The following is a 23007-nucleotide window of genomic DNA, read 5'->3' on the forward strand; positions in this document are numbered from 1 at the left end:
TTTGTGGTCAAAATGCAGCGATTATTTGCTGGAAGGAATGATACCTTTCGTTGCAGCGAGGGTAATGACACACATTGGCAATCTTCAAAAAGCTGACCATTGTTCGGCTGGCTGAACGGTTATTCTTCCTTATTAGGACGTTGCATAAATTAACGAAAAGGGTCCGTCACAATAGCGGCTTCTGTAACGAACTGATGTACCTGCCCGATATCTGACAGAATAAATCTCCGTCAAAGATGATTTTTTGTGCGAAAGTGCAGTTGTATTGTTGAGTAGATAGATGCAATATTTATTGTGTCCAGCAGGTTGGCAGAATGCGACGGCAACCAACCGAGTTGCTTTTCCACATTCTCGACATACATGGGTTTTAATGAGCAATCCCACTAGCAGTGTTGTGTTCTCCAAACGCACTCCCAGCTTTTTGTATCAATGAGCGACAGCGGCCTTCTTTGGTGACTCGCTTTGACGTCCACTAGACTGCGTTGCCTAATGTCTACGGCCTAAATGCCTTTTTTAGCTTTAAATCAATATTTATTGTTGCCGGTAGAGACCCAGAGCCCTAGCCGATCTCCGGCTCGAGACCAAAATTCGCAAAAAAAACTCAACTGTTCGCGAGCTCAAGAATCCCGAGGATAGTCTGAACCAATCTTCTCGATTGATTATCTCGAATCACAGACTCCATCTCGTTTCGATAATAGAAAATGAAATGATAATAATCATTTATAATAAAAACACGGTTATGAACAGGGAAAACAAACGAGATTATTCTAATATCTGTTGGGGGGTTGTGGAGAAGTTATATGGGCACAAAGACAATATGCTCGAATCATTTGGAACCCGATGACGAGCCTGAATTCAAGTATGAACGAAATGCGGAAACTTCACAACCCAAATAAGAGCGGAATCTTCTCAAATCGTTAAATATTGTTATGGAATTCTTTCTAGTCTGGCGTCTTCACACTGACCCCGTAATAAGAGTTAAATAGCACCCACTGTGTCCGACGCCCACTTAAATTTACATTAGATTAGATTACTTACCGCTCGGGCCAACACAAGGCTTCTTCTCTATACCTGTAACAAAGGAATTCGTCAATCACTACTCTCGGATTAATGGAAAGCGAAGTAAATGTGGAAGGATTCATTTGAGAAAAATTTTGAACAGTTGTGTTCATTGGAATCAACAAGGACTCCCTAGAGGGATCAGAAACTTAATTTTTACCGCCATATTTCGCTGACTCCTCTCATATTATTCTTGTGGTAGACAAGAAACCAGATACCAAGCATGTGCCTACTGACCCAATAATGACTTCTATCAGGGGAATGAAAGATAACGTCCCTTCCACTTCAATAAAACGGTTTATCTTATCTTGAGGGGGTTCATTCAGGATTCCACGGTCCTTTCTAAAGGATATCAATGAAGTAATTATGTAGTCCCTCATTTCGCCGATAAAACAAATATCGAATCACTTTAGACCTTTTAATTGATTCAATTAATTGAAGTCGACAATGAAATCGTCAGTGGATTCTATAGCTTTTCAATCAAATGGATTTGCGTTCATCCCTTTTTTCATTTTTTAGCTTGTTAAACATGAATCGAAGTTATCAGATTCATTGGAGTCTCATCGACCATCGTCCAATTTTTGGTATAACAAGTCAACAGGAGGGCATAACAAGTCAACCACATAGGTGAGGCTGGTTATGAGAATATCTTTGAACTTTACAGCTGTTTCTTTCATAACAGATCTATCTCTCAAGTCATGGTTACCCAGTGAAATCCGAACCAGCTCTTCAGTTACGATCTTGATTGAGCTATGACTAGTTGGGTGTTAAGAGACAATAATTCTAATGAATTTTCCGGGGTTTTCATCTTGGAGTTCTTCTCCACTGAATCCGAAGTTCATCACTGGAACCCCCAAGAAATTAATTCGACCGATTGAATTAGAGGTTTTGATTCGTAGACGTGGAATCGCCGCTTTTCCCGTTGCTAAACGATCGGAACGGATTGCTTCGCGGAAGAAAAGCCATGCCCAGTCGACGGTGTCGCATTGTGATGCAAGTATTTTGGCGCGAATAAGTAGGTGATATATTGAAAGGCCCTATTCGAACGCAACAGACCCACGGATCGGCCGTTTGAAGTGAACTTTCCCATTATGATCGGATCCGGCCCGGGCACAAATGATGGAAATGGCTCTTCATTGACGTCGACTTTTCCCATGTTCCACCCCAGTGACTTGCACTACACACAGGACGGATTCTTTTCCCATTTGAATTCCCTTTCTTTTTTTCCCCGTTACAGGGACCGAATTTGAAAATTAAATTCCGCGAAGGATAATTTTGCATATGCTAGCTCGGGGATCCTGGAACCGAATCAAAAGGGAGGAAATCGGCACTTTGGAATTAAATCTGAGACATGTTTCACTGACAGAAACAGAATTAGTTCATCTGAAGGTTTACCTCAATTTGACCCTCCGATCTCGAGGTTGATTGTGAATAAAATATGTTCTTCATCTATACCTATAAGTTGGAAAAATCTCAGCACCCTTGTGCAATCAATGGACAGTTAGCGAGACCTCCTGAACCCTACACCAACATCATTATTTTAAAAAGATATGATCGTTGCCGGCTCTCGATAATCAGTATCGGGAACAGGAAAAACCAAATCAATCAGAGTAAATCTCATTAGCTATCATCCAATTCATTCATCATGCGTTGATAGTTGAACAACTGAAAGGTAATAGGTGAAGAACGTTGACATTTATAGATGGTAATTTGTAATACGTAGTAATCCCATCGTTAATAACTGCTATAGCAATAACGCATGGGAAATGATGGACTGCATTCAATGCATGATTGATATAAGCGAGCGGAGCTAAGGGAAAGATAAAGGATGGTCTACACCGTGCTGGCATTGCTCTTTCATTTGCAGAGAGCGGTATATGTTATATATTTTCGCACCTATGAATAGGCAATTAATGGCAACAGAAATGAGGCTTCATGGATCGTTCGAAAGAATATTCGAGCTGATCAGCCAATTGTCCGTGGATGCCTCATACAAATATCCAAGAATATTACACGTTAGGATGTTCTAGTCATCTGGATCGACCCCCATAGTTTCCATCTGATAATCTTCGATAGTTTTGGTTGTAATGAATTAATCAATGGGAGAAAATCGATAGAGAATAGCATCGGAGCCGGTAGATGGAAATTTCAGTTTTCCACATCAATTGACGACGAGTGTATACCTATAGGACGAAAGTCAGTTATCCATCGCGAGGCAGCATATCTCCAACTTGGAGAAACTACTTTTTACTCGACTCAAAACCGACTAAAACGAGCGTGCAGCTGCGTTCAGGAAAAAGTTCGTCTCTGTGAAGCCGACAATCGGGGGTAAGTTCATAGAGCGACCGGCCCAGCTCAGAACCAGACATGTCCATGTTGGGCTCAAGGTGAGTCCCGGCACTCGATTTTACCTCAACCTCTCGTTCTATTCCATTGCCACTGTCGCCTGACGGACAACCGACATTTTTATACGCGGCAGATAATCGTCCGCTACGCCGCGATCCCCGAAAAAACGTGAAATTTATATCGACCACAGAAATCTCCGCTATTTGATTTCTTATCGCATTAAATCAGCCTTTGGATCCTTCATCGACGCCTCGCGATTGCTGGAAAACAGGACGAGATGGACGCGGTGAATTTTTTTCCGCTGACTCGCGCCAATTTTTTCTGCTTTCTTAGCTTTTTTTCAAATAATCCTATGAGCTACAACTATGACTACAACAATTCGTAGAAATGTCAGTAGTCTGAATTTAAATTGCCAAGTACTCAAAATAGGATATTCTCTTTCCTCGATTCAATAAATTCATGAAGAGTGTACCCTGAAATCGAGATTTTTTTTGAATTTCCCCTCAGTGATTCAGGATCCTGAGTTTGTCGAACCATGTTGGTCGTTATATGTTTGGTGATATTGGTTGTTTTCGAAGGGGATATCTGAATGAAAACTACCCTCATAATGGGTTCGCAACATCAGTATTCCGCGTTAGGAGTGTCTGAAATGACAGTCGTTCCTGATTACCTTGTACTGGGTGAAATTTCATCATTAAATTTTTTCCAGGGGTGCGAAAGAGGCAATGAAATAAAATAATATTGGCGAGAACGTAGTCGACTTGTGAAGATACAGGGGAGATGCAGAAAGGATCCTTACGAATGGAACGATGAAAGTGGAAAAATGGTATGTATCTTGGAACTTCTTAACGAAAATACTAAGATTGGTAAATCAATGAATTCTCGGAATTATAAGAAATGTAGATTTTGAGAACGGGAGAAAAAATCAATAATTCAATTCGAGCAATTTTCTGTATATAAATTGATTATTTGGAATTCGGTGAGAAATCAACAACGATACTGTTGTCAATGTCCTTGTTGAATGAAACAAACTTAAATCTCGTGAGCTGTTCACATAAAACTTGAGCTTAGAGTACACATGATGACATGCTATATATAATATCAGTATTTTCATACCTTTTGGTTTTGATTATAGTTTATGTTAAGTATTTTCATAATTTTGAATATCAGAGAAAGGAAATAACAATAAAATGTGTACTGGCATTCGAATATTGATCCAATTCCGAATTTTCAGTAAGTAGATCGGGCATATGCGTGATCAATTCGAACTCTGATGTACATCTTTGCTTTTGGTCTAAAATTGAGGCGAGAAACGATTTAAAAAAATGCACATATTTGCTTATTTAGAGGGATATTTGAATTATCTCTTATAAACAGCCCTTAAGATTCGATTTGAGTATTCAGTTTTTGAACATCGTCTTATGTTGTCACCCCCGTATATCTGCGAATGTAGATGTCGCGTAGCCCGGTGTCGCACGCCCATCCGAATATGCAAAGACAGGGGTGTCATGTAGCGGGCATAAACCAACAGCCCAAAGTGTAACATGTGGTTTGAAGTGGTGCTCCTCGTAAAGTTGTCAGTGGGCATGTGGTGGTAACGGCTTTACTCGTGCCGCATTTCAAATGAGGAACTTCCGAACGCTTAATGACGATGTGATGAGCCTAACCGGTCTGCACAATGGACTATCGACAACGCGGAGGATATCGATAAGGCTGACCGGCTGATGCTGCGGCCCGCAGAAAGGGTTCTTCTCCGCCAGAACCTTCTGATCCGGATATCTCTACTTTCTACCCCCGATTCGAGGTTGTGTTCTCAGGGAGTTTTTTTAATTTCCGAATGGAATATAACAGGTGTTAAAGGCACAAATGATGCTTCCTTGAAAATGTATAGATTTTTCAAGATGTGTCTATTTCAATGAAGATGTTTTCTTTGGTCTGAGGTGATCCGGCTAATCCTGTCACAACCATAAATGTGTGAAGATTTCCCAGCACCTCTAATGTGTTACGCATACCTCGAGATTCCACGAAGAAATCAGAGCCCAGATTAAGTGATTTATGAAGATTGTTCTTAAGTGGCCTAATTATTCCCTCGTCGCACATTGAGTTATTTTCAGTGGAAATAAGCACACACTCGGCCTTCTTCATTTACACACTGAAGAATGCGATTACAGACACGTAAATAATTATTTAACTTCTCGCAAGATAACTGTCAGTTTTTGCGACTCCTTTCAGAAAGAGATAACTATGTATCTTGGATGTGCGGAGTGGAGTTTGTGTAATTTATTTGATATCCAGTTTCTTCACTTAAAGTTGGTTAATTTTATTCGCGAAATCGGTCGATAAATCAACGACGGGGAACGGATCTAGCCTGGTCTATGTGTAACCGAGAATTTTATCAACTACTGTCGATACAAGAACTATATTTCACGGACTTCATCGGAGAGATGTTTCTGTGACGCATTGGATACGAAAAAAGTCGAGATATGTCTAGGAATGGGGACAGTTTCTTGGTGAACTTTTTAGCAGACGATGGAACGTCGTTTTCTTCTGAAATTCTGTGTTCTGTTTATGGAAACTGGATGAAAATTCATTTTTGTTTTTGTCTACTACCTTCTTCGTGTCTTCTTCATCTCTTCTCCTCTATAACTTCTCTAGAATCTAATGGTCTCGGAGTGCTTTCAAGCACTACGATATTTTCTGAGGGCTGAGATATGATCAGTGAAAAATTCGTCAAGAACGAACAGTTCAAATATCCGAATTGCAAGGTTTCATTAGAAAATGGCATGCAGGTAACATATTCTTCACATCAAGTTGGAAATATTGAAAACCCATCTCACTACAAGTGACGAAATTGGGGAAATTTTGTTCATTCAACTACATCTGAAGAAAAGAGATACATTATTCATGAAGGATTTGCAGTCTCGCCGAGATAGCTGACAGTTGAATCATGCATGTTAACTCGCTTTCATTAAACTCGTCCGTGTAATGACTCAATGTAGGCCATATTGTACCTTGCAACTTGAAGGAGCCCCTTCAGCTTATTATGATAATAGCTGCTCATAGATGTCTGCTTACGCTTTACCGCATTACAAGAATGATTTATACGGCTATTAAGCCTGTTCCAAGTTAAGGATATGTTGACACTTGTATTGAAAATGTATGCACATGATGTACACGTTGTACATGCTTCAAACCTTCAATTGGATACTCGCGATCTGGTGAATCTTTCAAGAAGGTTTCACAGATGATATGATCTAGGTAATACCAAGCGAGGATGGTGCTGATCGACAGTGATGCAATAAACCAATTTCAAAATTAATTCCAACAATGACAACAAGATCTTGTCAGATATGATCGTTGTTATTTTTCCAGTGTCGTCAATCGGCTTTCAGCAGCAATGGAATATTTTTACGGTGAATGTATCGCGCAAATTCAGCCACAGCATGAATAAGTAATGAAATCATAAAATTAAGCGACAAAATATTAAACCGCAAATTTTACAGTTACGCCGAGTAATTGGATTGCTCACATCATCTGCGTAGGATGCAAAGTATATTGTTGCTTCTCCTTGATATTAGGTATTTGAATGAAATGACCTCGCATTTCGTCCACATTAGGTGGGGCTACTGTTTATTCCGAATTTCTTATGCCTTTTTCCAATATGATTTAAAATGGGTGTTTTTTGATCCTCTCTGCTGTCAATATCCAGCGTTATCATAACAAATCAGACAATTTTTCTCCATCAAGGATTTCGAAGATGTGCATCTCCTTTCTTTTTGCATGCAGGCCCCCGCTTGATCGCATATTTTTCTCCCATTCCATAATCACAATTAATCTAGAAGGAAAACTGTTTTCGAACGAGTCGCCGAGACAGGTTTACGATGTAATGCAAAGATATTTTAACAAGCAATTAATTTATCTTGTGCTACTGTGTCAGTTTGGATTTTATATTGGAGTTTTGGCACACGATTCTGCCATTCCGCGAATATTCCAACCGAGGATGCGAAATTATCAAATAAGTCTCGAGGTATTTTAGGACAGACCTCAATTATAAAAACTTGTCCAGGTTTGCTGGTTTTTGAGAGTGGTCTGATGGACTGTCTCGAGCTGGAGTTTGAGTGAATGGAAGGAAGATTATGCGAGGTATTTCATCGATTGCGATTTTTTGTCACATGGAATATCCACGACCAGTCAAAGAACTGCTCCTATCCGAAAACACTTTCTGAAAGTTCGTATCTCGAAGTGAGGAGAACGATGTTTATTTACTCTTGAGTTTTTCTTCTGGTCAGATTAGAGTCTGGTTAGTATGAAGCACTCTGCTTCGAAGAATTGATTGTGTAGAAAAGGGTTCAAACAGGACCTGTCATCAAATCTGTCAATATGAAAATAGTTGAAGAGATTTCTGCCCTCGAAACTGTAAGCAGTAGAGCATAATTTCGTCTGATAACAGTTTTATTCATTTCTAGGTAATCGCTCGTTAAATACTCTATTTTGGACGTTGCAGTCGAGTGAGTTCTGATGGGCCCGGGGTTTATCAATCGAAAACAGCTTCATTAAATCAGCCAGGTCTTTTGTGAGATATCCAATCGCAAGGGTCGAGCAGATCTGGCAGCAATTTCCTGAAACATGTCACTCGAAGGATATTGCACAATGCAAACAATCGGCATTATTGCTATTCATCAGCTCGATGGTGTCGATTTCGGCACGTGTGTAAATCTGCCCTGTTGGGGGATTCCACTTTTGTGTTGTACAGAAAAAAACAATCTTTTCGAGGTCCATCGTACATTCTACGCAGTTAAAAAAAAATATGAGATTAATAGGAAAACATTTTAATCTCTCGGTGAGCAGCAATCTTTAGGTGCAAACAAGTAGCTTTATCATTATTTCGGAATCTTTATCAAAAAAAGTACCTAGCTCAAAATCAAATTTGAATCTTGTTCAATTGAAATATCACAGACCTACAATATATATTTTCAAGTTTTTGAATGGACTAAAATTTTTGATCGCTATGCATAGAATGAAATCCCATCTTAGACAAACCGAATAAAAAAAGTACAAATTACCCTTCGTTCCAATTTTTCCAGACTGTCCTGTAGTCAATCGAACCATTTCCGCTGATAATGGTAATTCTCTGGTAATAGATTCTCTTGATTAGGGTTAAAAAAAGAATGTCTTTATAAAACCAACGATAAACTAACCACTGGTCATACCGCTTCGTAATACATCAACTCGTGAATGAGACCACGTTTAGCGATAGAAATCTTAATTGATGTAAATTTCAAAGCAGCAATTTACATTTTCCTCAAATCCATTATGAGCCTACTAGTAGATCATTCTAGGAGGATATTAATGAATTCATTAAGAAATCCCCTTGTTTATATGGACGATAAAACTTCTTTAGCTCGTATGAATCTGCTGATTTTCTCAAGGTTCGCAAAAATTTCTCGAATGGAAGGAAAAGATGAAACAATCGAGATTTTTTCAAATTATTCTCAGGCTATAATACAGATTTTTGGCAGTGACCCTCGAAACAAGCAACATATGATTCCTATTCGAGGAAATGAAATATGTATCGATTCAGATTACTCTGAGCCATTTCATCTATCATCCTAAAGATCATGAGGCATAAAGTGAAGTACGCATCATGCATATTCACGAAGTTGTCAAGAAATTTAAATTAATGGGAACAGTGTTAATTATCGGAAAACAGATTGATGCAGTCTTGTGTCAAGGGTGGTTCGGGACGATGAAAAATACTGGGTAATGACCTTGAACTTTGATACAGAATCATCGCAAAGCTAGCGTTGAAGATTTCCTTCCCATGGTCGAGTATCTCAAGTTTTTTCGATGTTTTTAAATGATGACCATAGTGATGTTCAGTATTCTTCCTTTATAAAATGATATAAGACTTATATGTTCGATTGGAAACTTTAAATCGAAAGTAAAAAAGAAAAAGTAATTCTGCAGGTTACTGAAGAGTGAAACCACGAACAATTGTGGTTTTACTTCTTGTACTTACCACTTATATAATGTCAAAAATATCTTCTAGCATCTCTGGCGGGATAAAATATTGATTGGTATGAACACAAAATTGGATTGACTTTTCCTTGTGCGATGGTCACACTGTATGGTATGGAAATCCCCCAGAGTTTATTTTCTCAATCTTCTTATGTTGACGAAAGAGTATTAAATTGTTGAAAAAAATGCGTGCATCTCGGAAAACAATGTCTCTTCAATTGTATATAACCAGTAAAGATAAAAAGAGGATACTGATAGGCGTTCCAATAAAATAAAAATGTTGTAATATATATAGAGGCTGACAGATGATGGATATTGTGCGGGTGGACATTATTGTATTCATATCTTTCGAATCAAAATCGGATTCTAGTCAAAATTAAATGATTTATTGTTGTTGAGCATTGTAATGAAGTCAAATCTGAGATTTCATCCGAGATTAAACCTCTCATACAATCAAAATTGATGAATAAAATATTATCATATTAGGGATTAACATTCGATTTTCTTATTCAGTATGTCGAAAGTATGCTCAAACCAGTTTTAAGTAATTCGACCACACAGGAAAGATATTTATCGCATCATTTCTCGTCAATACTTCATACTCGCTGCAACTAGGCGAAGAATTTTGTCGTGAAATGTCCGAGACCGCTTTATACATCATTAATGACTACTGTAGCCTTATTCGATTGAGCTCAATCCGCAAAAATTCGTGAGAAATGCCACCATCTCTCCGTGAGCTAATTTGCCTCTGGAAAAAATTCCCGAAACTAAAATACGTGTCTAAAATTTTGAACAGCTTCAAGCTTTTTTTTTGGTGACTTATTATTCCGTTTATGACTCTATGAATCGCTTACTGACGAGTTATAATTACCGGCTTGTGTTTGCCAAATCCTTTCTTGTGTGTCGCCAAGATTTTTCAACCAGACCTAAATTGCTATATATTCATTGATTTATTTATTTGTACATTGGAATAAAGTAGATTAAATAATAAATAAGACCACGATTATTATTCACAGGTAAATTTATCTATTGAAATTGAGGCATCAGTATAGCGAGATGTAAAAAAATAAAAAAAAATCAATAACGAAGAAGAGTGAATTTTCCACAAGATCAAGGTCGGATGCGTTTTGTGCGGATAAGAAACCAAAGGTAATAACAGTGGAACGATCGTCAGGGAATGAATGCCTTTGCGTGATAGACGATGTATTCGTGTTGGCATATTAATCGGCAAAGACAATAAATCTGGCCCCTCATTATTGAACGTGTCGTTTTAATTGAAATCTCATGTTTTCTTGGGTAAAGCGGCAACAACCGACTCCCTATATTTCTTCCACACGCCCTCTTAAAGTCACCGTATAGTGGCGCCGTTCTCACTGTTTTTTAAAGCTTGTCACAACAAAACATTCCTACTGCGGCCGGTGTATTCGTTAAACGATATTTATATGGAACACGACTTCGTGTTCTTCTGTTGAGAGGAACGGTAGCCGTTGGTTGTCCACTATCTCCGACTTGTCCAAAATGAGATCTTTCCACTTTCATTAATGGCAGAGGAATCAGGTGGAACGATTGAATGATGTCACCAAGGCTCACTTTAACGCTTATGCTGGCGTTTGAGGGAAACGCCACAAAAATAAAATCGCATTTAGCTCACCATGAAGATCGAGATTCCAAACGGCACAGTAAGTTGAGCAGGAAAAAAAAAATGAAGAAGCTTTAGTCAGCATACAAAAGAAGCCATCAACCTTTGAAGATACAATTATTTCAAATTTACTCAAATTTTACCTTTAAAGGATCACTTCATAATCAACCATATAGAAGTAGATTTTAATGGAATTGTATAAAAATAACTTGAAATAAAGGAAATTCAACGATAAAAGGAGTAAATTAAACAAAAACTAAGGCCATGCTGTCAAAATTTCACGAACTGTATTTTATCGTCATATCTCTTAATTTTAAATTTTTCAACCCCTCTAACTCATTTCATTGAATTCACAAGATGGAAAATCTTTGGCAACACGAAAAAGCTGTTACTTCTTGTTGGTTATTTCCAATGAAAAAATTCGAGTACCTTCACAAAAAGTCACTCAATTTATGCGATGTATTCCGATTCCTGAATGTCCAGGACTCCTGCACATTCGAGAGGAAGGATCCTGCTGTGCGATCTCATCGAATGCAGGAAAACGATCCGATATCTAGAGTGCTAAAACCTAGACATCAATTTATATGCATTAGACCTTTGGTTCGGCAGATCATCCCTGTTGCTCTCTGCCGATATCGGTAGTCGGTTCAATGATCATATTGTCGAACTCCGGCCTTTTCTATCTTGTGAAAATGTTATTTACTGAAAATAATGCCTCCATTGGAATCCTTTTACGGCAGACCTTTCTTTTTTATACATTTTCCGCTATAGTTCAAATATAGAAATGGATGAACTGTATTATTTTCTCCCCCGAATGGGAAGGGGGGTTCAATTCTGGATTTATCGTAAAATTTTATTTCGAGCGGAATAAGTTAGGAAGCTTACACACTGCCGGAATAGTTATTTCGATTAAGGGAAGCCTAGGAAGCCAAGGTTATACCTACATGACAGGACAAACGCAACACTAGGAAAAGATGGAGTTTTTTTGAACAGATCGAACAAAAGGGTCAACTTTCGAAAGGGTTTCAAGTTAAGGTCAAATGATAATGAATATACTTTTATGTGAAACATAAAAATAACAAAAGAAATAAGACATAAGAAAAAATGTTAATGGAGAAGGCGATAAATTAAAAAGATTTCGATCGTATTTCTTCTTCGCTCTAATCATTGTTCGTATTCATACGCAAATGATCCAGCTGCTGCACATAATGGTACATACATCCAGCCCTTGCTGTCGCGGGGCGCGTTCCTATCAGTAATTTCCGTCATAAAAATATCAATGGATGTCGGAACGGCGAAAAAATTATCGCGAACGGAGGGAAAGGCACTTGCGAACAACTGTTTCTATAATTCCTTTAAAATAATTTTTGAGGGCCGTATTTTAAGAGGGGTGTCTCGGTGTAAATGTAAGAGGCTAATGTCTTTACGGACTGTGAAGGGTGCAATCAAAATTTGCAAGTCTGATTTTTTTTTCGGCAGGGGCTCGCCGGATCCGATTATTCTTTAAAACACTGGAGATCTCCTCAACCCCTCGTTCTACTCAGTTAATGTCACGGGAAAAGTCATTGAGTCAAAAGTATTTACATTAATTCGGGACTGTCGCAACAGCTTGTAATAAGAATTTATATTTTTCTGCCCTCGAAACGAATTTTTACTCCCATTTTAATTAAAAGAGTATTTGTCTTGAACGAATTATTAATGGTACTTTTCACGTTAGCGAGGAGGGGTGTGTTTTCTTCGTCCTGCTTTCCCACTGTAAACATGAAGTGTCCATATCCGCAATGAAAAATTATTGGCTGCTTATTTACGGATTCCGCGGCATTATTTCTCCCTCCCTGGGGCCGATTTTTAGCATACTAGGTTCATTTGTAAGGTTTTCTTTTGACAGTTCCTCTAGTATCATACGTGTGCTGAATATGATGAGGTGCATTCGGGCAGGCATCATTTCGTCTTAAGCTTATTCCATAATGCAATATTATACGATATAGATTGGTTATCTTGAAAAGATATGCGGTCAGATATTCATGTCCCCTCTGAGATATGGGGTGTCCAAAATGTGAAATTAAAAGGCCTAGAGATTTTTAGTCAAAATTTTTGATTTTTTCATAGTCATCTCCCGACGTTTTTACGATTAGCAAAATATCACACGAATATTTGAAAATGCCTTCGTCTTTTCTACTCTTCCATGCCATTTGTCTTGCAAACGGTTTGGTTTGGGGCAGCAGAAGACTATGAATACCTTTTAAGAGAAATTTTTCCATTTTTGACACCTCCTGTATTCAAAGAGTTTGGTCCATTGAAAACTACATAGCATGCCAGCTGATTAGGTTTTTATTTAATTCATGAAGTTCTTCGTTCAACTAAAGTCAATAATTAATACTAAAAATTCATCAATGAAATCACAATATCCCTGAATATGGATTTTCTTGATTCTCAACGATGTTACTGACTGAACCGAAAAAATCTTTTTTTAGTACCGACGAGATCGATGAGCATTTTCATTGGGAAATACAAAAACCGATTCAATAAGGAAATATTTTTAATTTTCCATCACTTTAGGGGTGAAAGAGAACAAATCGTTTTCATTATTAATGAGAACATCTTCTAATGAAAATACACCAATCTCTCCACTTCCGCGTCGGATTTAAATTCAAATGAATTCATTCGGTGGTTTCGGTTACTCAGGAAACTAAATAAAAAATCACGGGGCGAGGTGCTACCCGTATCGCTACTCTTTGGCGGCTGCCTTTTTTATAAGGGTTTTAAAGGAGCGGGTCTAAGATATTCATGAGAGGAATCCGAAAGAGGAGAACATCACTTTGATTTTTACCCCCGAATATAATATGAATATGATAACGTCGAAACGGGGTTGGACTAATCAAAATGCATAGCTTATGCTTTTGGCGTTCCTGCTAAAAGCAAATAAGAAGAAATTAATGTGAAACTTCCTGTCTCCGATAATATATTCGATCGCAGTCGTAAGTTTTCTGGAAATTTGAATTTTTATCTTTTCGCGGATATCGGGCCATTTCATATTCACATTTTTCTCGCTCATCTTGCCGCTGCTTCGAATTCGTCGGAAAAATTTCAACAATCATGAGGGAAGCTACGGTCATATATTTCTATCTCATAACATTAACTTTCAATTCTTCAATTCTATGTTTTCATAATCAATTGAAAATTGCACTCGCTTGCTAATGCAAAAGTCGGAAAAAGATGCCCCAAAACTAATATTGCCCTATAAATATCCCATTTCAAAACAAGGCTCGCATAAGTGCGAAATCCAAAAGGCAATGTAAGAAATTCTTTGTGGAATACGAGATGTAGTACACAAGTGTTCTGTTAAATAAACATTATCTCGACCAGCTAGCTATATTCTTCTTGAGCTCTTCCGCGAACACGGAGTTAGAACAGGTGCTTCGGTGTCCAATATTTGATGTTGGTAAATAAACGGTTCTTCTCTGGTTGAACGTCGACATCTTCGTATCTTTCTTGTCATCTCAGGCAGCCTCCGAGGTTGTCTCAAGGTAAAGACGATGTTGCCATGAATGGCCGAATGTTGAAAATTTCATTCTTTCCCTGTACGCATCGTTGAACTTCGATAATAAAAGATTTGACAGGTTAGGTAATCCAGAATACAGATTTTCGACGGAAAGAATGCTTAATTATAATTGATATCAATCCATAGGCAAAGTGCTTAGAATTACGAATTGCAGCATATAAAATTTTAATTTTTCATCGGCTAATAGATATCAGGACCAAAAATTAGATCGGCTATTTTTTTTTTCTTAATAGCAGTTGTTCAAGAGGTTGGTTCACAGGAACTTCTTAAGACATACCTCCTGATTGCTTAAATACCAGCTTGCCTCTATAAGAAAGCTCTAATACTGATGATGTGAGCGATATTGCGTTTTCGAGTAGATGATACTTTACTTTTGTGGCAACTACTTTTGCTCGTGTATTTCTTCAAAATTGCGTATTCGAATAATTTTATCAAAATTTCATAACATTGTTTTTTCAGTGGCGAATTGAGTGCGATATACAGGATTTTTTTCAGTGCATAATCCTTAGACTAGATCACAATTAATGATATCAAATGAATTTTTCTGACAGTATTGTTGACATCGTATTTAGTTTCACTCAATATATCCTTGATATACGTATAACATTCATATTCTACTGACTAGATGTTTATCTAACAGAATATTATAAATATTTGCGGCTTTCCGTAGTTTATTATGCATTTGCGCCACGTGTCGCCTTGTTTCTCCATAACAATAAACTAATGAGATAATGAGAGTGCATTCTTATATTCGAATATTCCTCCGATCATTTTTGCTCCGAAATTAGCTAGTTTGGCAACGTTGGCCGTTAATTTCTCAAACTCTCAAGATAGGTTCAACCTGAAGTCGTGCCTCGAATTTGTCTTTCGCATGGTCGTAACAGATCACGATCTTATTTTCATGAAAAGGAGGGAATTCATGTGGGAATTTGATTCGCGTCGTTTTTTCTCGAATTGCCTTGATAATTTCGTTTAGAAATGCTATTTAGGGAATAAAAACATAAATTTGGGAACGATGAATTATAATGAGATGTATTGCTCGTTTCGAGAACACGGTGCTTACTCAACGAGGACAACGTGTCTTTGATGAGCCGACTCTCTATTCATGAGAAAACGGAGATTGAGGAACTCGGGATGGATCAATCTAAAGACTATAAAGTTCTTACAAATCTGAGATCTTCGATTTTGCTGCTGAGGTCATTGTAGTCACTATCACAGTACGGGCATGGCTTGAAACTCGAGAGAATACGTGTCAACACCCTCATTAGTCTGTAGTGAAACGATACATATTAATGTATTTTTTATATGATTTTGTAAATTGGGACAGGAGCGTATGTTTATTATAAGGATAAAAATTGAAAATTACTTTTTTTATAGTCATGATTTTATGATTAGGGCAGTGATGGTGATAAATATGTATATACTATGATAGCGACAACGATTCATGGAGAGGTCATTAGTTTTATTGCTTCTTGCAAATCAATAGTCATGATTTTATGATTGGGACAATGGAAGTGATAAGACTATGATGGGGACAACGATTCATGGAGAGATCATCTGTTTTATTGCATTTTACAAATCAATGCTCATGATATTATGATAAGGACAGTGATAGTGATAAAGACTATGATGTGGACAACGATTCATGGAGAGATCATCAGTTTTATCACATGTTACAAATCAATGCTCATGATATTATGATAAGGACAGTGATAGTGATAAAGACTATGATGGGGACAACGATTCATGGAGAGATCATCAGTTTTATTGCATTTTACAAATCAATGCTCATGATATTATGATAAGGACAGTGATAGTGATAAAGACTAGGATGTGGACAACGATTCATGGAGAGATCATCAGTTTTATTACATGTTACAAATCAATGCTCATGATATTATGATAAGGACAGTGATAGTGATAAAGACTGTGATGGGGACAACGATTCATGGAGAGATCATCAGTTTTATTGCATGTTACAAATCAATGCTAATGATATTATGATAAGGACAGTGATAGTGATAAAGACTATGATGGGGACAACGATTCATGGAGAGATCATCAGTTTTATTGCATTTTACAAATCAATGCTCATGATATTATGATAAGGACAGTGATAGTGATAAAGACTAGGATGTGGACAACGATTCATGGAGAGATCATCAGTTTTATTACATGTTACAAATCAATGCTCATGATATTATGATAAGGACAGTGATAGTGATAAAGACTGTGATGGGGACAACGATTCATGGAGAGATCATCAGTTTTATTGCATGTTACAAATCAATGCTCATTATATTATGATAAGGACAGTGACAGTGATAAAGACTATGATGGGGATATCATTAGTTTTATTGCTTCTTGCGAATCAATAGTCATGATTTTATGATAAGGTCAGTGGAAGTGATAAAGACTATAATGGTGATCACGATTCATGGAGAAACTATTAGTTTTGTTGCCCCTAGCAAATAAAAAGTGATGATGATGATAGTGATTAGTTTTGTTGCCTCTTACAGGTTAAGTAAAACGAATGATGGGTGTGGTAGCTGATGCTCTTGGTGATCGGAATCGGAAATGCAGTAGTTTGGAAAATGCGAAATATCGCGCCAATCGAATCCCCCTTCAGTTGTTTTTGTCCTGCGAAAAAATTTCGAGAATTTTTTTACTACTCAACCATCAAATCTTTATCGATCATGGAGCTGCCGAGTATTTGGATTCTCTAATCTCAATAATTGACTTGTTTGCTCGGCTGAAACCGCGGGCTGACACAGCTGAATTTGTCGTGTTATTGACTCGAGGATAATATGAGAAATGGCTGATCGTGGATAACGACAACAGTCGGAACAACCATAGAAAGACTGATTTCGCCCATAAAAGCCACAGGCAGGAGGCAACTATGACGGATAACAACGAGCAAGGTGTATCCCAACGCGGCAATTAGGAATATTAATCCATTAGACTAAGATTAAGTGGCAAAAGGCAAGAAGTCCAAGGGTTAACAAATTGAGTTAAGTTCCTGCGGAGCTCACATATGGGCGAAATAATCTGGTGTGAATATGACGGACATGCTGGGAAGATTAGGAGACGCCCGCTGCGACAAGAAGCCGCTTCGGAATACGCGCGCTCGCGGGAGGAGGAATCGCTAGCTGCGGGGGTTTTACCCCCCTCGGGGTGGTATTCAATACTTCGGGCTCGAAGTGATTTCAATTAATATGACAATATTCAATTTTGTCCAGGGGGTCATCCATTCGTTTCGAGTTATTCCTGTTTCTCGTATGCAGACGCGACCATAAGGCCATATTTCTTCGGGGCACTTCAACATGTTGCATAAGCCGATGTATATTTGTAATTTGTACGGGGTTGGATTATCGCAGTCATACATCAACAAGTGTATTTTTCATGTCCTGTGTCTATTTGTACATACACGGTCACATTAACTAGTGACGATCATAGAAACGTTTTCTGGTTCATCGTGAAGTAAGTTTTCACCAAGTTTAACCATTCTTTGTCCATTATGATGATTTTCTGTTCAGTCTTATTTCGTTCTCGACAAGATCAAACGGTTCGACTTAATTGAAATCGAATTTTCATTGTGCCAAAAGGAGTTTCATCTGATGAAGATACCAATAGAGCTCTTGGGATGCTCCAAAGTGTGGTATCTACTGCTCTACGAAGACTATCTGCTGCAATGCCAGTAAAAGACCAATTTTAACTCTTTTCGTGAGAAGATAGACTCCCAGCACTTGCAAAATGGCACAGGTACTTCAATGTCCCTAAAGAGTCAAGCACAGTCACTCACTGATGAGTTTAGATGTGGCCTTATCCTGATGGTCCACTTATACGAAAAAGAAAAAAGCGCCGGTCTGTACAAGAAGACCATCCATTTCCAGGCATAACTATGGTATGGGTGCAGTTTTTATCTATGGGAGAACTAATTTATTAGAACGTTCACGAACTCTCTCAAAAATACTTTGATCAAGTTATCAACGGAGTATTCCTTAAATTTCACGGAGTTCTTGCCAAAATTTGGTTTTTCTGGGTTGCACTGCCACATTGATTCCACCAGGTGATTACTACTAGATAGAGCCAAGATATTACAAATGTGTAGCATCACCTCCAAGATCGCCGGATCTAAATCCAATCGATCACTTTTGGGACCAATAAGAACAATCGATTTTTCGTGAAATCTTATACTTTTTCGAATATTGTATTTTCGTTACTTCGAATATATAATTTCTGTGGAATCTTATTAATCTGACCTGAAAAGATCTACATATACATATTTCAAAATTGAATTGGGTTTTTCTGAAGAGAAAACACAAATAAATTCAACTTTTGACAAGGAGTTATACTGAAATTAAATTTTCTTGTCATAAAAACCATTTACATATTGATATTCAGCAGCCATGTTTTTCAATTCACTCTCAACAAAAAAATATTTAGGCATTTCAGCAAAAGAGTAACTATCAATTCTTGATTAGATTCTTCAGATAACAACAGAATTGAGTTTTTTTAAACTACTAGCCAATTGAACATATTTTGTAGAAATTCACAGTAATTTTCCACTTTTCTACAGAAAATCTCTAAGTTCTTCTTTCAGGGAGCAAAGAACCATCAAAGTGCCCATTTTTCAGAATGAAAATTTCGACACATATCATAACGATGAATGACACTACTTGACGGAATTTGATACTTCTACAGTAAAAAAAACCGAAGGAGGAGACTTTATAACTTTATTGACTGTATTTTATGCAAAATACGCATATAGTGTTCAATTGCAATCATTTCTTTCGTTTGTCAGTGTCCAGTAAAACTGAAATATTATGATACTTTTACTTTCCATCAAATATTGCGCATTCGCCATTTTGCACACATCGCAGTAGCGTAAAGAATCTACAACAGGTATTCCTGATTGCTTATATTTTTTGGTATTGAATAAAAGTGGATACTTTTCTCCAGGATTTCACATTTCTAGGGTTTCACCAAGAATACATTCAAAAATGAAGAAGGTTTATTATCACCAGATGAGCTTTTGAAGGGTTAACTCGGGGATTCTACTAGTTTACCACTAGTTGAAAAATTTTTAATGCCAGACATAGTTGCAAGCTGCAAGAGTGGTCTTGATTTTCTTCATTGTCTAGAATTGGTATAGTAGAACATCCCATCTGCTTGTAGCAATTTTTTTTTTTGCAATAATTATCCCATCTCTAGATCAAAACGGATTTGAAGAGAAGGCAATACCAACATGATGACAATTATTATCCCTCATCAATATCAGAATTGTCTCGTTGATGATTGTAAATGTGGACAACAAATATTCTCGTGTTTCGTGAGAGAGGCTACCAAGAGGATATCAATGTTGTGATCATCCTCCTTGGTCAAATGGAAGACTGGCCTTCAAGGATACTGAATACATACTCCCTTGGGAGAGGGTGAATTATGGCGTTAAAGAAAAACTTGTATAGGTATAATATTGATATTTCTCGTCTATTCTTCTCTGAATTTGGGAGAATGGCAGTGTATTCAAATGAGTGTGAAATAAGTAAGGGCACTGCACGTGCCCATCGTTAGTTATCACGTGGCCGCCCTATTGTGGGTGATCAACAAGTGTGCGATAAAATAACTCACCGATAGTAGGGAAATGCCTGCGGCATGTGCAGGTCCATGGGGCCTGGGGGTGTATGGTGCGAGGCCCCATAGCCGTGGTGGTCTCCAGTCTGCATCATGGTGCCAGCGGCTGCTGCGGCGGCAGCGGCAGCAGCCGAGTGGTGCCCCAAGACAGCCGCCCAGGGCGAAGATGCAAAACCCCCGGGATGATCCAGCTCGAAAGCGGTGCACCTGTTCACAGTCACACTCGAGTGCATACAGCCTTTGGGCACTGCACTAACACTGCATGCCACTGTCACTTATTGTTGACGGCACTACTGACTACTGTTCGCACGTGTGAAGGCGAGCACGGACACTCGGCCATTGATCGCGCAACGGCTGAATGAGAGGAAGAGTTGGCGAAGGCGGAGTTGTGGCGTCGCGTGCGTGGCCTACCGTCACGTGACAAGCCAGGCGGCCCCTTTGCCCTTCCTTCGAAACCGACGTATCCCGCCTTTTGGACTCCCACCCGGACGCCACCGGAGTATTATCACCTGAGCGACGCACGGCGTCAATCCACCTACCTACCGGGCCCGATCGAAAAATATAATTGCCGCCGCTAGATCGGAATATTGTCGTGCTATCGACGACCCTGGACGATAAACTGTGGCCATTTAGAATTGGCCGCCTTTCGAAAAAAAATTGTTCTGTAGATGTGCATAGTTCTACTTTTCTGGTAGATTCACCTTTTCGATCGAGTTCGGGTCTGCAGCCCTCGCAGTTACACTTTTTAGAATAGGCCGCCTTTCGACAAAAAAATTGTTCTCTAGATGTGCATAGTTCTACTTTTCTGGTAGATTCACCTTTTCGATCGGGTTCGGGTCTGCGGCCCTCGCGGTTCCACTTTTTAGAATTGGCCGCCTTTCGAAAAAAAAAATTTGTTCTCTAGATGTGCATAGTTCTACCTTTTTGGTAGATTCACCGTTTGGATTGCTCCACCTTCAGGTATTAATTCGTCTTTCTATCGGGTTTGGGTCTGCGGCCCACCTTTGAGAATTGGCTGCCTTTCGAAAAGAATTTGTTCTCTAAATGTGCATAGTTTTACCTTTCTAGTAGATTCCCCTTTTCGATCGGTTTCGAGTCCGCGGCCCTCGCGGTTTCACTTTTTAGAATTGGCCGCCTTTCGAAAAAAAATTTGTTCACTAGATGTGCATAGTTCTACCTTTCTGGTAGATTCACCTTTTCGATCGGGTTCGGGTCTGCGGCCCTCGCATTTCCACTTTTTAGAATTGGCCGTCTTTCGAAAAAAAAAATTGTTCTCTAGATGTGCATAGTTCTACCTTTCTGGTAGATTCCCCTTTTCGATCGGTTTCGAGTCTGCGGCCCTCGCGGTTTCACTTTTTAGAATTGGCCGCCTTTCGAAAAAAAATTGGTTCTCTAGATGTGCATAGTTCTACCTTTCTGGTAGATTCCCCTTTTCGATCGGTTTCGAGTCTGCGGCCCTCGCGGTTTCACTTTTTAGAATTGGCCGCCTTTCGAAAAAAAATTTGTTCACTAGATGTGCATAGTTCTACCTTTTTGGTAGATTCACCGTTTGGATTGCTCCACCTTCAGGGAATAATTCGTTTTTCGATCGGGTTTAGGTCTGCGGCCCTCGCGGTTTCTCTTTTGAGAATTGGCTGCCTTTCGAAAAACATTTGTTCTCTAAATGTGCATAGTTCTACCTTTCTGGTAGATTAACCTTTTGGATTGCTCCACCTTTAGGGATTAATTAGTTTTTTGATAGTGTTCGGGTTTGAGCCCCTCGCGGTTTCACTTTCTAAAATTGGCTGCCTTTTGAAAGAAATTTGTTCTCTAGATTTGCATAGTTCTTCAATTTTGATAACAATGTCTTGTTATGTTTTCTTTCATTTCATCATCTTCGTTTGTGCATCAGAAAATGTAGCTTATCCACTATTAATAATTAACTACTGTAATTAAGGAAATCGACCTAAGCCCTTCAACCCTTATAATGATATTTTGGCTTCTTTCACAATTTCCCTTAACTCCTTAACTAGTTGGCATTTCATAACTTGCCTTGATTTGAATTCACTGCTTAACAATTGAAAACATCCCAAGGTTTCCACAGTTTATTTTGGTACCTCAAAGAATGAATAAACAATTTGTTGAATCGCCCTTGTACTTTGGCAATCTGACGCCAATGCCCTAGACCGGCACCCTGCTCAGTCACGATCTCCACGGTCTGCTTTACTGCCCTCTCTAATACAACATTTCAAGACTTACCAACTCACTTAATAATGCTGAACCGCTCCAACACGTAAGAACAACTGATAGCACGTTTCCTCACACCCCTAGCATAACTGACTCAGTTTTCATGCTTGAAATGCCTACGACGTAAATCCTTACTTCTTTTTCTACGCCTAAAAACTGTCAATGAATTGCCTCGCCTTATTTTTCGCCACAAACATCTGTTGGAAGCCGATTGAAAAAAGATTTCTTTCTTGGAAATTAAGGGGTGCTGATGTAATTGAGTTGGATCGATGAGAAACTTCTTTCATATCACTATCAACATTCTTCATGCAGAAAAAAGAGATATTTCTTGAACGAAAGGGGCAGTAAGGGAAGCGAAATCATCCCCTAAATGGGGTAGTCTGTTGTGTAATAGTTTGGACACCTTGAATATCTCACATTATTTCTTTAGGATGCTTGCAAATTGTATGGTGAAGATATAAATTACCTTCATAGTTCATGTTACAAATTGAATCGAACACAAAGATTCAACTCTGTATTCTCC

General features: G+C 38.5%; 1 protein-coding gene across 2 annotated transcripts in view; it reads right to left on the reverse strand.

Annotated features, from left to right (window-relative positions):
• The window catches only part of LOC123321699 (protein trachealess), a 110355-nt gene extending 89742 nt beyond the window's left edge, over window positions 1-20613 (reverse strand). For both annotated transcript variants that reach the window (XM_044909433.1, XM_044909429.1), the window contains exons 1-2: window positions 20256-20613; window positions 1039-1071 (exon numbers count right to left, since the gene is read on the reverse strand). In XM_044909433.1, the coding sequence (XP_044765368.1) occupies window positions 1039-1071; window positions 20256-20491 (269 nt within the window). In that variant the 5' untranslated portion in view covers window positions 20492-20613. The remainder of the gene's footprint in view (window positions 1-1038; window positions 1072-20255) is intronic.
• Window positions 20614-23007: the final 2394 nt, after the last annotated feature.

This window comes from Coccinella septempunctata, chromosome X, assembly GCF_907165205.1.
Source record: "Coccinella septempunctata chromosome X, icCocSept1.1, whole genome shotgun sequence".
Taxonomy (NCBI): Eukaryota; Metazoa; Arthropoda; class Insecta; order Coleoptera; family Coccinellidae; genus Coccinella; species Coccinella septempunctata.